The 15011-nt window shown below is 37.4% G+C and overlaps 2 protein-coding genes across 3 annotated transcripts in view; one reads left to right on the top strand and one right to left on the bottom strand.

Moving 5' to 3' along the window:
* SLC30A7 (solute carrier family 30 member 7) overlaps positions 1-15011 on the top strand; it is a 149455-nt gene that overhangs the window by 90793 nt on the left and 43651 nt on the right. Inside the window, exon 12 of the transcript XR_012000739.1 lies at positions 4970-5125. The gene's annotated coding sequence lies outside the window, so the exon portion shown is untranslated. The remainder of the gene's footprint in view (positions 1-4969; positions 5126-15011) is intronic.
* The window catches only part of DPH5 (diphthamide biosynthesis 5), a 35875-nt gene continuing 30936 nt past the window's right edge, over positions 10073-15011 (bottom strand). Inside the window, exons 6-7 of one of the 2 annotated variants that reach the window (XM_025996580.2) lie at positions 12901-13004; positions 10073-11435 (exon numbers count right to left, since the gene is read on the bottom strand). In XM_025996580.2, the coding sequence (XP_025852365.1) occupies positions 11227-11435; positions 12901-13004 (313 nt within the window). In that variant the 3' untranslated portion in view covers positions 10073-11226. Of the gene's footprint in view, positions 11436-12900; positions 13029-15011 lie in introns of both variants that reach the window. The other variant, XM_025996579.2, reaches the window with a different exon arrangement.

The following is a 15011-nucleotide window of genomic DNA, read 5'->3' as shown; positions in this document are numbered from 1 at the left end:
CCAAAACCAGATATGAGCCTTTGTTATCTTTCCAAATTTTTCCCTCTGATCTGAAGCATTAAAAAAAAATAGCTTCTCCACCCTAGATCTCATTCCTCCCACCTTCTCAGACATATTCTTTTAGCAAAACAGCCTATCAATCTCTGCCTCACAATATGGGCTTTATACTTGGTGCGTCTGCCGTTGAATACTTTCTGTGGTCTCACTGTGCTTCTAATGTGTTCTTTCCACCATTTCCATAGCTCCTGCTAACATGGCTTCGGTCTTTATTTTTTAGAAGTTAATCAAAGGCCCTCAGAGGCTTACTTCTCGTCACATCTGCGGCAGAACTAACATCTCAAAATCAACAAAGAAAATAAACTTTTTCCACCGAAATCTCTTCTCAACTACCAATTTCTGTCAGAATCCCTTACATAATTCTTGGAAATCTAAATATTGCTTTTGTCCCTTTCTTTTACTAAATTCCCTGTGGCAAAGTCCTTCCCTTCATTCCTTTGAAATCTTTTAAATTGCCCTTTTCCATCCCCACTGTCTTATTCCAGGGTGTCATTGACGATGTGCGGTCACTATGTGGAACTACATAGCTTCCCAGGCCTGGCTTAGCCACCTCCATGGCACCCCTCTCCCAGCCATCAGCACAAACACATTCTGGCCTTAAGGCAGGAAATAGGAGGAATTTCTGCTGAATCAGATCTTTGCCCAGGCACTCTGAAAACATTTCCTCTAGCCTGGCTTCCTGATTACCTTCTGCTGGCCCTTCTGCACACTGGACTTTGACCTGTTAGATCTAGAGCACCTGCCAGGGACTCCCTGCCTTTCCTGTGTTCTCTAGAATTAGCCTCTGGCCTAAGGAAACTCTACAGTGACCCTCACCACTGCCTCAGAGCAGCCTACTCTGTTTACATTCTGATTTAAGCAAGTTACTTATTATAATACTTCACTACCTAATCTTTATCTAGCCTTTGTTTCCTTCCCCAAGAAGCCACCCTGTGTTGTACTAAGTGAGCTTCTCAGTTTTCACTTTCAATCCTCCAGCTCAGGAATCTGGAGCGCTTCCCTAATGCTCATCAAATACAAATTCCTCTGAACAACTTTAGAAACTCATAATGCTTTTCCTTTCCTCCTTATCCAGTCTTATTACCCACAGTATGACAATAAACTTATCATTACTCTAGGCCAGAGAAACAGCAGACAGGGAGAAGCCAACTGGACCAATAGATGTAGACAGAATGAGCAATTTATTTAGTATTTTTCATTCTGTAAAAAGGACGGAAATTTAAGACAACAGTATTTCAATGGGATTCTAGTTCATTCAAACAATCTATTGGTTCATTCAGCCCTATTTCTAGGTTAAAAAAAAAATGTCTACCATAAAGTTCAGGCTTAGCACATGCTGTTAACATTTAAGTGTACATTTCAACTTTATCTGCTAAATTCCTAAAAACCAAGAGAAGTAACAATGGTAACAGTAAGATCATACTCAAATGCATTGAGTCTGGCACACTTTAGGCAATCAAAATTTACTGGAAAAATGGATGGATTTAATAAGTTTAATTCCTCCTGGGAAAATGGTTAATGTAAAAAATTCTTGTAAGAGCCACTGCTAAAACCAAAGGATTAAAAACATGCAAAAACAAAAGCATTCAAAAGAATATTTCATGAATGTAGGCAGAAATAGTATTTTAAAAGGGTGACACTGTATAAATAAACACGAAATTCAGATTCACATTCAGTTATAGTACAGTTTTACAGCAATTAAAATCCTGCCATTTGGCTTGGACTTTGGAAATATCATACCACTTCCAAAATGATAAGTAAAATAATATCTGTCTAATGAGCCATCACTGTTTTCCCACCATAGGCATTAATGTTAGATCAAACTGCTGTTTAACTTTACAGGGGTTATCTGTCCTGTATGTGCATCATAACTACTTCCCCTTGAGCAATAATTTGTACACAGATCATAGATTTCTACAGAACTTCAAAACAAGACAAAGTTACTACATTTGTAGTTCTAGTAGTTGGAGCAAAGACTTCCTATTGGCTTCCGAAGACTTCTCCCATGCAATTCTGCAGTAGTGGCCAAGAACTATGGAAACCCACAAGAGCTACAATACAAGAGGAGGGGGTTTTTCTGTTTAGCGGAGCTATGGTTTCAAAAGAGTAGAACAAGCCCCTGTTGCTTTTTTCTGTCTCTCCACATGGGTCAGGATGTAGGCTCAGTCATGAAGATATGAGACAGAGCCACACAGTAGAGTAACAAGAAGTTACTCTAAAACTTGAGTAACTTTATGAGAAGTTACTCATAAAGTTGTTTATGAACTCCAAGGAATACCGTCAAGTCACTAATGCTTGGATGTGGTCCTATTCAGCATACCAAAACACCTTTAGAACTAAACTATCTGGGATGCCGGGGTGGCTCAGTGGTTGAGCACCTGCCTTCAGCCCAGGATGTGATCCTGGGGTCCTGAGATTGAGTCCCACATCAGGCTCCCTGCATGGAGCCTGCTTCTCTCTCTGCCTATGTCTCTGCCTCTTTCTGTCTCTCATGAATAAATATAATCTTAAAAAAAAAAAAAAAAAAACAACAACCTAAACTATCCAGTCAACTAGGTCCCAGAGAGTTTAGGTCCCATACTGTGTAGTGCAAACCTGAAATAGATCCAAACAAAACTACAATCTTTGAAAGCTGAACTGACATTGGAACCATAGCCCACAGAAGGCAGATTGGTAATTATATTCTGAACCTAACCAAGTTGACTACCTATTAGAACAAATAGATTGCCATTCTCCATAGAATCTAAGACTCAGAATCTCATAACATAATACAATGTCCACGCTACGATAAAAAATTACTCCACACAAATTTCAACTCATGGAAGAAAAACAATCAACAGATAAGACTGAGATGACATCAATATTGGAATTATCTGTCAAAGACTTTAAAGCAGCCATTATAAAAATACTCGAACAAGCCATCAGAAATAATCTTGCAACAAATATTAAAACAAAATAGAAGACAGAAAAAAGAACCAAATGGAAATTTTATATCAATTACTAAAAAAAAAAAAAAAAAAAAAAAAAAACAGAACAAAACAAAAATAACCAAACCACACAGAATGGGTTCAACAGCAAATTGAACAGGGGAAAGAGTCAATGAACTGGAAGATAGACCAATAAAAGCTATCCACTCCGAATGGCAGAGAAAATAGGCCAGGAAAAAAAAAATCTCAGAGACCTGTGGGAGACAAGAAATATGTAACATTTATGTTATCAGAGTCCTGGAAAGGACTCTGAATACAGTGCTGAATCAGTGCTGCAAAAATTTTTGAAATACTCTGAATACAGTGCTAAATCAGAGAGTGCTAGAAAAACATTTGAAATGATGGCAAAAACTTCCCAATCTTGGTGAATAAACCTACAAATTTAAGAGGCTATTAGCCAACTCCAAAAAGGACAAACCCCAAAATATCTACACCTAAATGCATCATAATCAAATAATTTCAATGAAAATCTCATGAGCTTTATTACAGATATCAACCAGTTATATGGAAAAGCATGAGAACTCGAATATATAAAACAATTTTGAAAAAGATGAACATAATTAAAGGAATCACACTACCTATTTTTAAGATTTACCATAAATCCTAAGTAATCAAGATAGTGTGGTATCACAGAAGGGAAAGAAAAATAAATCAGCAAAAAGCAAAAAGATCCACACAAATATGGCCAACTGATTTTTGACAACGGTGCAAAAAACAATTCAATGGAGATAGTTTTTTAAAAAAACTAATGATGAAAAATCAATAAATATAAATAAATAAAAACCAATGGTGTTGGAGCACTTGGACATCTTTATGCCAAAAAAGAACCTTGACATTAAAATCCACACATTATAGAAAAATAAGCTCTAAAACTAGATCTAAATGCAAAACCATAAAAATTTTACAATAAAACATTGAATAAAATCTGTCTTTCAGTTTGATGATGGGTTCTTAGACATAGGAACAAAAACATGATCCACACAGAAAAAAATCTGGATTTCATCAAAATGAAAGTTTTGCTTTACCAACGACATGCTTAAGAGAATAAAAGGATAAGCTATGGACTGGGGGGAAAACTTGCAAATCACGTATCTGACAAAGAATTTGTATCCAGAATATGTAAAGAATGCTCAAAACTTAAGCATAAGAAAACAATTCAAATTAAAAGATATGAATGGATGCTTCATTAAATAGGATATAAAAATAACAAGCATATGAAAAGATTTTAACATCATTAGTCACTAGGCAAAAGCAAATTAAAACTATGATGACATATACCACAACACACAGAATAACTTAAATAAAAAATACTGCCAATATGAAATGCTGACAAAACTACAGAGCAACAGGAATTCTTTCACAGTACTGGTGGGAATGCAAAATGATAGAGACACTGCAAATCATTTCAGCGGTTTCTTATAAATGTGCATTCACGATATGACCCAGGAATCCCACTCCTGTCTTCTCTAGAAAAATAGACTCTATGTCACATAAAAACCTGAATGTGAAGGGCACCTGGGAGGCTCAGTTCGTTAAGCTTCTACCTTCAGCTCAGGTCATGATCCCAGGGTGCAGGATCGAGTCCTGCATCTGCCTCCCTGCTCCATGCAGAGCCTGCTCCTCCCCCTGCTCATGCTCTCTCTCTCTCTCTCTCTAATAGTAAGTAAAATCTTGAAAAACAAAAACCCTTAATGTGAATTTGTTAACTCTCCATATAATTGCTAAAAAGTGGATGGGTAAAGGCATGAATATAAAGGGATAGTGGGAAGGAGTTTTTTGGTGTTGAAACTGTTTTGTGTCTAGATTATAGGAGTGGTTTCAGAGAATTTACTACTAAAGCGCTAGAAACTGCTAAGTAAATGAATGTAGTATTCAGGTATTTCTTTTCTTTTTTTTTTTTTTTAATTTTTATTTATTTATGATAGTCACACAGAGAGAGAGAGAGAGAGAGAGGCAGAGGGAGAAGCAGGCTCCATGCACCGGGAGCCCGACGTGGGATTCGATCCCGGGTCTCCAGGATCGCGCCCTGGGCTAAAGGCAGGCGCCAAACCACTGCGCCACCCAGGGATCCCAGTATTCAGGTATTTCTAATTTAACTACCAAACCCTGCGATTTCATGATAGTAAAACAAAGATAATGTCGTTCCTTTTTCTGATAAATAATGCACATTTTTCATTTTACAATTTCACTCATTCATTCATTCATTCATTCATTCATTTAGTTACGGAGTGCACGAGTAGGTGGAGGGGTTGAGGGGAGAGAGAGAGAGAATCTTGAGCAGGATCCATGCTCAGTGCTGTGTGGGGCTTGATCTCACGACTCTGAGACCATGACCTGGGCCAAAATCAAGAGTTAGATGTTCAACCAACTGAGCCACTCAGGCGCCCCAACAATTTCATTTAAATTGAGGTTAAATTATATATGGAATAGTCTCTACAGAATTAGCAAATTAAAATAAGGAGCCCTGTTAAATTTCAGTTCAAACAAATTACAATTTCCTTAGTATAAACGTGTCCCAAGTATGGAATGGGAAATGTATATATGTGTACATTTTTTCATTATTTATCTATAATTCAATTTTACTAGGTGCCTTATTTTATCTGGCAATCTTTATACAGAAAAAATGCAGTTCCTGAATCCATATATTGAACAAATTTTCGTAAATGTTTATAGCCATACAACCAATACCCAATCAAGATACAAAACATTTCCAGTACTTTCAGGTTCCCTTTTGTCCCCTGCCAATCTTCATTCACTCCACAGGCAAACCCGGTTTTCTTTTGATTAGTTCCCTCTATTGCTAAATTTCATATAAATGGAATTACACAGTCTCTTTCCTGTCTGGCTTCTTTCATTTAACATCTTTTTAAAATTCATGTTGCAGGAGTCAATGGTTTGTTCTGTTTGATTGCTAATACTCCATTGTAAAATATAGCAAACTTTTAAAATCCGCTCTCCTATTGATAGACACATGGCTTGGTTCTAGTTTGGAGCTATGAATGAATAAACATATAAAGTTATAAACATTCTTGTACAATTTTTTTTGCCAATGTTTTCATTTCTTTTGGGTGAATACCTAGAACTGATCTTGCTAGTTCATGGGATTTAATTTATAAAAAACTGAAAACTACTTTCCAAAGTAGTTGTGTCAATTTATATTCCTACCAAGAGCAGGCAAATTTGTTACTCCATATCCTTGCAACTTTTACTGTTGTTAGCCTTTAAAATTTTTGACATTTCATTGGCTTTGTTAATTTTATTGTTTGCCCATTTTCTATTTCACTGATTTCTGCTATGATGTTCAGTATTTCCCTCCTTCTGCTTATAGTTTTTATATGCTTTTCTTTTTTTCTAGCTAAGATGGAAACAGATCATTGATTTTTAAACTTCCTTCTTTTCTAACATAGGCTTCTATAGCTATAAATTTCTAAGCACTGTTTTATCTGCATTCCACACATTTTCACATTTTATGTTTTTGTTTTTATTCAGTTAAAAATAGTTGCATTATTTTATTTCCAAATATTTGGGACACCTATGTTAGTGATTTTTAACTTAACTCCACTGTGGCTAAGAGCCAAGCATATGGTCTACTTTGTTGAAAATGTCTATTCTACTACTATTGGGTGGAGGCGTCTATCAGCATCAATTTGGTCTAAATGGTTTTTGTTCAAATCAATATTTTTGTTGACATTTATCAGTTGCTAAGAGGTTCATTAAAATCCTCAACTGATTGTATGAAAAGTTTCTCTCCAGTATGCTACTTCTTTAAGGTCTATTTTGTCTTATATGAATATAGCCACTTGTTTTCTTATGCTTACTGTTGGTATGTTCTACTTTTCTCCCATTCTTTTATTTTCATCTTCTGTCTTTAAAGTTTAACTCTTGGGATGCCTGGGTGGCTCAGCAGCTGAGCATCTGCCTTTGGCCCAGGGCGTGATCCTGGAGTCCCGGGTTGGAGTCCCACTTCAGGCACCCTGCAGGCAATGAACTTCTCCCTCTGCCTCTCTGTGTCTGTCATGAATAAGCACATAAAATCTTTAAAAGATAAATAAATAAAGTTTAACTCTTATAGACAACATATGGTTGGGCCTTTAAAGACGTCTAGTTCTTTTGACTGGAGTGTTGGATTTATATTTAAGTAATTACTAGTTTGGCTGAATTTAGGTCTGCCATTTTGGTATTTGTCATATATTTTTAACCTATAATTCCTCCTTTCCTATTTTTGATAAATCATCTCTTTGAGAATGCAACTTTTTTTCAGTATTCAATTTTAATTCCTCTAATTCTTTTTTTTTTTTACTTCTACCTTATTTTTTTATAGCAGTTGCCAAGGGATTTCACTACATAGCATACATAATAACCTTACCAGTCTATAGTTAGTATTCCACAACTTTTGAAAATGTAAGAACTGCCACTGTTTAATTCCCTTTAACTCCTGAAACTTGTATTATTGTTGAAATATATCTAACTATACACCAGCGTACCATGCTAAATTGTTAGTTATATCTACTATCTATCAGAGAGAGAGAGAGAGAGAGAGAGAGCAGAAGCAGGGAGAGTGGCAGGCAGAGGGAGGAGAAGCAGGTTTCCTGACTGTAAGCTTAGTCCAGGACCCTGGGATCATGACCAGAGCCAAAGGCAAATACTTAACCAACTGTACCACCCAGGCACCTTTGTCAGTCATCTTTTAAAAACGATTTCCTTCCTTCTAACTGATGTCATTTACCTTCAGCCTAAAAAAACTCCCTCAGCTTTCCTTGTAGGTCTGCTAGTGACAAGTTCTGTTTTCATGAAGATTGCTTTGCTTTCATTTTTGAAGGATGCTTTTACTGGATATAGAACTCTGGATTGATTGGGTTTGGTTTGGTTTTGCTTTTTAATTTCAGTACTTTACAGTTCTCTTTGTGTAGTCTAATAACCTCCATTGTTTCTGAGGTGAAGCAGCCAACATTTATTATTCCCCTGTGTATAGTAGGTTCCCTACTTCCACTCATGGTAGCTTTTAAGATTTTTTCTTTGGTTCTCATCAGTTTTAACTATGATGTATTAGGTGTTCTCTCTGTATTCTGTTTAGAGTTCACTGAGCTTACTGGATCTATGCATTGATAAGTGTCACCAAACTTGGGAAAATTTTACCTTTACTTACTCATCTTTTTTTCTGTCCTCTATTTTCTCTCCTCCTTCTGGAAATCCAATTACATATGCATTGGACTGCTGAATATTGCCCCGCATTGCTTTGACACTCTGTGCTTTTTTTCTTTTTTATTCCCCCTAATCTTTTTTTTTTTTTTTTTTTAAAGATTTTATTTATTTATTCACAAGAGACACAGAGGCAGAGACACAAGCAGAGGGAGAAGCAGGCTCCATGAAAGGAGCCTGATGTGCGATTCGATCCCGGGTCCCCAGGATCAGGCCCTGGGCTGAAGGCAGGCGCTAAACTGCTGAGCCACCTGGGCTGTCCCCCCAACCTTTTTTTATTCTTTACTCCTCAGATAGGATAATTTCTATCCATCTGCCATCTGTATGCTGCTGTTAAATCCAACCATTTGGGTTTCTATTTCCATTTCTCTGAGAGCACCCTTCTGTATATATTCATTACAACTGTTTTTCCTTTTCATCTTGGAGCATAGTTCTACTAGCTGCTTTAAAATTCCCATCTGCTAATTCCAAGTTCTGGATTATATTAGGATCTTTCTGTGTTTTTTCTCTTTTGGCCATAAATCACATTTTCCTGTTTCTTTAATGCATTATTGTATCATATTCTTGTCACCATTGATATGCTAAAGAGACTCATTTTGTTATCATACCATGGAAGTGTTAAGATTTGTTCCAGCTGGCAGTTAAATTATTGACTACCCATCTTGATTTGTGGAGGATTGACTTTACATAAAGGTTTTGTCTTGGGGCACCTGGGTGGCTCAGTTGGTTCGACATCTGCCTTCAGCTCAGGTCTTGATTGCAGTGCCCTGGATCCAGCCCCGCATGAAGCCCAGGTCAGGCTCCCTGCTTAGCAGGGAGTCTGCTTCTCCCTCTCCCTACTCTTGTTCCACTTTTGTGCTCTAGTTCACTCTCATGCGCTCGGTCTCACTGTCAAATAAATAAAATCTTTAAAAAAAAAAAAAAAAAAAGGTTTGGTCTTAATTTCAATGGCAAATCCTTAGTCCTGGGCAGTCTTTTCTAACACACAGCCATTCTAGGATTTGACAGAAAGCCTAAGGTGCTTACCAAGCCTTCTAACTTGTTAGAATTCAAACTTGAAATTGTTTTCTCTTACAATACAGACCAACAAGCTCTGCTCGGATTTTCCAGACTTCTATCTCTGGCTTTCCACGAGGTTCACGGAGACTTCCCTGTACAAGTGCAATTTAGGAGTTAGCCAAAGAGTTAAGAGATTTATATGCAGATTGGAAAGCTGGCTTCTCCTTCAGTGCCACCTTCATTTCTAGAATTTCCTCAATTTATAGCCCCACTAGCAGCCCCCAATTTCCCAATTTCTGACACCTCAAGCCAGTAAGATTGTAACCTTCTCTTGCATTCTAGCCATCCTTTACCAGATTGGGGAATGTACTGAGGGGAAAAAGCTATGTATAAGCACAGTCCTCAGCCTGCTTTTGGTCATTTCCCAGTGTCTTTAGACAGTTATATTTTGTCCAGAGTTTACAATTGGGAGGGCTGTACATTACAAGCTATTCAACCATTATCAAAACTAGAAGTCTTTCTTTTTATAATTCTTCAATGCTCGCTTTAATGGCTCAAAAGAAAGCAACACAGAACTGGCATTTAAATGTCCTTTGCTCTCTCCTCTTTCGTGTAAAAGACTAAAAATGGAATATTTCATATAGTAAAATATATTTTATCTCAAATGCAGTAAGTCAGGGGCACCTGGGTGGCTCAATTGGCTGAGCATCAGATCCTTGATTTCAGTTCAGCTGTTGATCTCAGGATTGTTAGTTCAAGCCCAGTGCTGGCCTCCATCCTGGGCATGGAGACCACTTTAAAAACAAGAAAAAAGAAAGAAATCAAAATAATTTTTTTAAAAGATTTTATTTATTTATTCATGAGACACACAGAGACAGAGGGAGAAGCAGCCTTCCTGCAGGGAGCCTGATGCGGGACTCGATCCCAGGACTCCAGGATCACGCCCTGAGCCTAAGGCAGACACTCAACTGCTGAGCCACCCAGGTGTCCCAAAATAATGTCTTGTTAATTAATGCTTCCAGGAAGTAGGAAAGTGTATGTTCAATTTTCAATGAATTTAATGAAATTTAAGCTATGGTTGATTAAGCCACAAAGATATTTAGTTAGACCAATAAACTCACATATAGAAAAGCCATTCCTGTTATGAACTAACAAAAAATATTAAGACTCTACTGTCACGAAAAATAATAAACGGAGTGCTATTTACAACTGGGAAAATGAATGTGACTGGTTGCATACATACAGTGACATATCAACTGAGTTATGTGATATGAAAAATCTTGACTAACCCATTGCCTCCAAACTTAAATTTTTTAAAACCGTATTTTGTAGTCGGTAAGTTTTCCATTTGTCAACTTGGATGTGAAAGATGCTATTTAAAACCAAACAGCAACTGTACATGGCTGGCTGAACATTCATAATTCAACAATTATATAACCTCCAAAATACAGCAGAATATGAACCACATAATTAGGATGTCACTTAAACAAGACAAGGCAATTCAAAAGGATGTCATTTTGTGGCATGTGCTCAGCTGAGCTTTAAGTAAGTAGGACTTATTCTTCCTAACTCTGCTTATATGCACTAATACCATCTGCTGTCAAGACAACCCATCTTGTGGCCAGGAGAGCTGACTTTTTAAGAAAGAAGAAAGTTCCACATTGTATAAACTTATTTCATAAGTAAAAACTGCTTTTAAACAACTCTGTTTATGAATGCCCCTGCAAGTTTTAGACTTGGTCTGCTCCATGTGTGTGCATCCTGAAAAATCACCAAAATAGTTGCAACAACTGATAATGACATAGGGAAAAAAAAACTAATTACCACAGGAAACCAAGTACTGTTAAATCAACATCTTTCTTCTTAGTCACTTGCTTTATAATTATTAGGTAAACCAAAAGAACTATACATTATGCAAATGTGTATATGCATATATGACTGAAACAAATGAACATCTAACAATAGAAAATGTTCATGAAGTTCATCAACAGGATTCTGAACTATTATCTGGTATGGAAAACAGACTTAGCATCTCCATCTCCAGTGGATGCATGTTGTCTCCTGTGATAATTAAGGAGTGTAACGGTCCTCCCAAGTCCACAGTACTCATTTGCTGCAAAGTGCCTGTTGCAATTTTCTGGTCTTCAGCTCCAACCCTGGCTAAGCCAACACAGAGTGTCTTCTCGGTGACTGCTATTAAGAGAAGAAAAAAAAAATTGCCATTCAATTCAGCAAATACATATCTTGTCCAACATTAAAACTAACATTAGTACCAAAAGTACATTTAATGAAGCCCCCAATATCTTCAATCTCTTTAGTCACTCATTACAGATATCGATTTATCTAAGGCTTTTCCAAGTTACATGCACTACCTAACTAGTTTAAGTTTTCAGGACTTGATATATCCATACTCTTTACGATTGCATAGCATTTGTCTTTAAGAGTGAACAATGTTTACTACCTGCCTATATTTTTAATAAATTGCTTGAGTATGTTCACATTGACCAAGATATACTAGAAAAATAAGCGGGTTATGAGATAAATACACAGATTGGATTTTTCGCTCGGCCACCTAATTAGGCTATGTCAAACTTCAGTTTTTTTCACTTTTTAAAATAGAATACTATCTTTCTTAAGTGATAGTTTTAAGGGATAAGATAAGAGACATTAAAGTATTTAGTAAACTACAAAGCTGTGGGGCATCTGGGTGGCTCAGGTCATGATCTCCAGGCCTTGGGATTGAGCCCCACATCAGGTTCCCTCCTCAGCAGGGGAGTCTGCTTCTCCCTCTCCTTTTGCCTCTCCCCCTATTCATGCTCTTGCTCTCTTTCAAATAAATAAATAAAATTGTTAAAACAACCACCACCACCACTACTACAGAGCCCTGAACAAATAACAAGCATTATGATATTATTTATGCTTTTAAGTACTGATATTTTCATGGTTTTGTTTAGTTGGGAAAGTTTGTCCCAACTGAACATGATCAAAATGAGGCAAATGATATTCACAAGGATAAGCATCCATACAAGTTTAGGCTTAAGGTTCAAAATTTAGGATATGCAACACCCTTGCAAATTATTTGTTTCATGACTTTAAACAAGGCCTACTAATGCGAAAGAAATAAACAACATTCAAGAATCTCTTCATGTATCTTTTTCCATTAAGATATAGGTGTTCAAAAACAGGACCTTAGAACGTAATGAGTTTATTAGTGTAAGTTTTTATTTATTCATGAGAGACACAGAGAGAGAGAGAGGCAGAGACACAGGCAGAGGGAGAAGCAGGCTCTGTGCAGGGAGCCTGATGTGGGACTTGATCCCAGGTCTCCAGGGTCACACCCTGGGCCGAAGGCGGCACTAAACCGCTGAGCCACCCGGGCTGCCTAAAACCTGATTTACAGTTAATTTGTGAAAAAGCCTCACTTTCTGGAATAGTATTAATTTTCCTAGAAAGAACTCTCATTATTTTTCCTTTGGTACAACTTTCAGCCTGTGAAATTTAAAAGTGATTTAAAAAATGACAAGAAAAAATACAATGCAAACACACTCTCACTTGGGTTGTGGTGATGTGTGTGTGGGGGTATATGTGAAGTTATATCATGTACACATCTCAATGCAGCAGTAGGAAACATAAGAAGCCCCTTTAGGGCCTTGAGTACCTGGTTCTTCTCCTCTCATTCGCTGATTCTGAACAATCTCCAGAAGTTGCTGGGCTGCTTGGTTTATACTCATATACCGAGGAGGTTCATAGATCTTCCTTCCTCTGTAAATATAAAACTCGATGCCACTGTTCTTAGCCACGAGATTACATAATACATTTTTAATGTAATTATCTCCCCAAGTGTAATAAGTCCATATTCTGTTTGAAGCACTCATGTTACCCACTTTAGTATACTAAAGCATGAATACCATAATTTTTTAAGTTTAAACTTTTTTTCATTGTTCTACTTCAACTGTCCTCTGATCCCACTGAAATGTTGGCATAAGTAAAAATCCAACAACTTAATGATAAATCTTCAAATCAAAGTTACTTTTACTTAAAGTGATACCCTAGGCAAAAATAGTTCAAATTAAGTGGCAATTTGTTCTAGATCCTGGCTTAATCAGGTTCTATAGTGTTCATTTTTATTACCATGTTTAAACTATATATTCCTCTTTTCACTTCTTCCTATAAGAAAAGGAAACCAAAGCAGTAAATATCTGAAAATCTTGGAGGATCAGATGTGTTTACTTCTGATGGCTTAAAGCCTACCATGTCTGCCCAACAATCTGATAAAAACACTACTACGTAGCTTACAAAACAGTTCATACAGATTTTATTGACTTTCTTTTTTTTTTTTAAATTTTATTTATTTATTCACGAGAGGCATAGAGACTGAGAGAGAGGCAGAGACACAGGCAGAGGGAGAAGCAGGCTCCATGCAGAAAGCCCGATATGGGACCCGATCCCGGGTCTCCAGGATCACACCCTGGGCTGAAGGCGGCGCTAAATGGCTGAGCCACCAGAGCTGCACTTTTATTGACTTTCAAAATAATTCTCTAAGTCAGCAATGTCCAAGAGAAATATAATGCAAACCACAACGTAATTTTAAATTTTCTCACAGCCATATTAAAAAGGAAAAATTTTAATATTATTTTACCCAATATATCCAAAATATTAGATTTCAACATTTACACCTATAAAAATTATTATTATTATTATTATTTAGATTTTATTTATTCATGAGAGAGAGAGAGAGGCAGAGGGAGAAGCAGGCTCCATGCAAGGAACCCGATGTGGGACTCGATCCTGGGACTACGGGATCACACCCCAAGCCAAAGCCAGGTGCTCAACCACTGAGCCACTCAGGTGTCCCAACAGCTATAAAAATTATTAAAGAGACTGGTTTTTTTTTTTTAAGATTTTATTTATTTATTCACGAGAGACACAGAGAGAGGGAGGCAGAGACATAGAGGGAGAAGCGGGCTCCATCAGGAAGCCCGATGTGGGACTCGATCCCAGTACTCCAAGATCACGCCCTGGGCCAAAGGCAGATGCTCAACTGCTGAGCCACCCAGGCGTCCCAAAAGAGACTGTTTTTATACCAAGTTTTTGACATCTGGTATTTCATACTTATAGCACAAAATTCAAATGTTAAATTTTCATTAGAAATATTTAATCTGTATTTAAATTTCATAAAATTCATGGCTATAAAAGTAGATTTACACATTGAAGTTATTCTAAATATACTTTTCCAATAACTAAGTTGAGTATTATTTGTTGGGCTGGCGGGATCAAGGGGGATAGGGAGGCACCAACAAAATGGCAGCAGATGCCCCACCTTGTGGCTCCCACCTCAGAGCTTTCCCACCACCAGCAGACCGACCGAGGACACGTCATCAGGGGAAGACAGGACCTATGCAGGAAACCTGAACTGTACTTTACCCAGACCCCATATAAGGGCATGAGGAGTTATTGCCCCAAGCAGATTCCACCAGTAACATGCCCTAATACCTATCACCCCATAGAGACACACGACCCCTTTCCCCTCCCATTAAAGCCCACTTGCCCTCCCCAGCCCGTGACTTCCTGGCTCTCTCCCTCCCCTGTGGCCTGCGGAACCTCGAGAGAGCGCATCCCATTAAAAGCCTGTTTTGACCAACTTTTGCCTGGCCTCCCTATTTCATTTCACTATTAATCGGATTAAACTTTGTTTTTATTAATTAAAATTAAATTATAAATTCAGTTCCTCGGTTACATTAGCCATGTTTCATGTGCTCATTAGTCAAA

The sequence above is a fragment of the Vulpes vulpes genome, chromosome 3 (genome assembly GCF_048418805.1).
Source record: "Vulpes vulpes isolate BD-2025 chromosome 3, VulVul3, whole genome shotgun sequence".
Taxonomy (NCBI): Eukaryota; Metazoa; Chordata; class Mammalia; order Carnivora; family Canidae; genus Vulpes; species Vulpes vulpes.
This window is presented reverse-complemented; position numbering and strand designations above follow the sequence as displayed.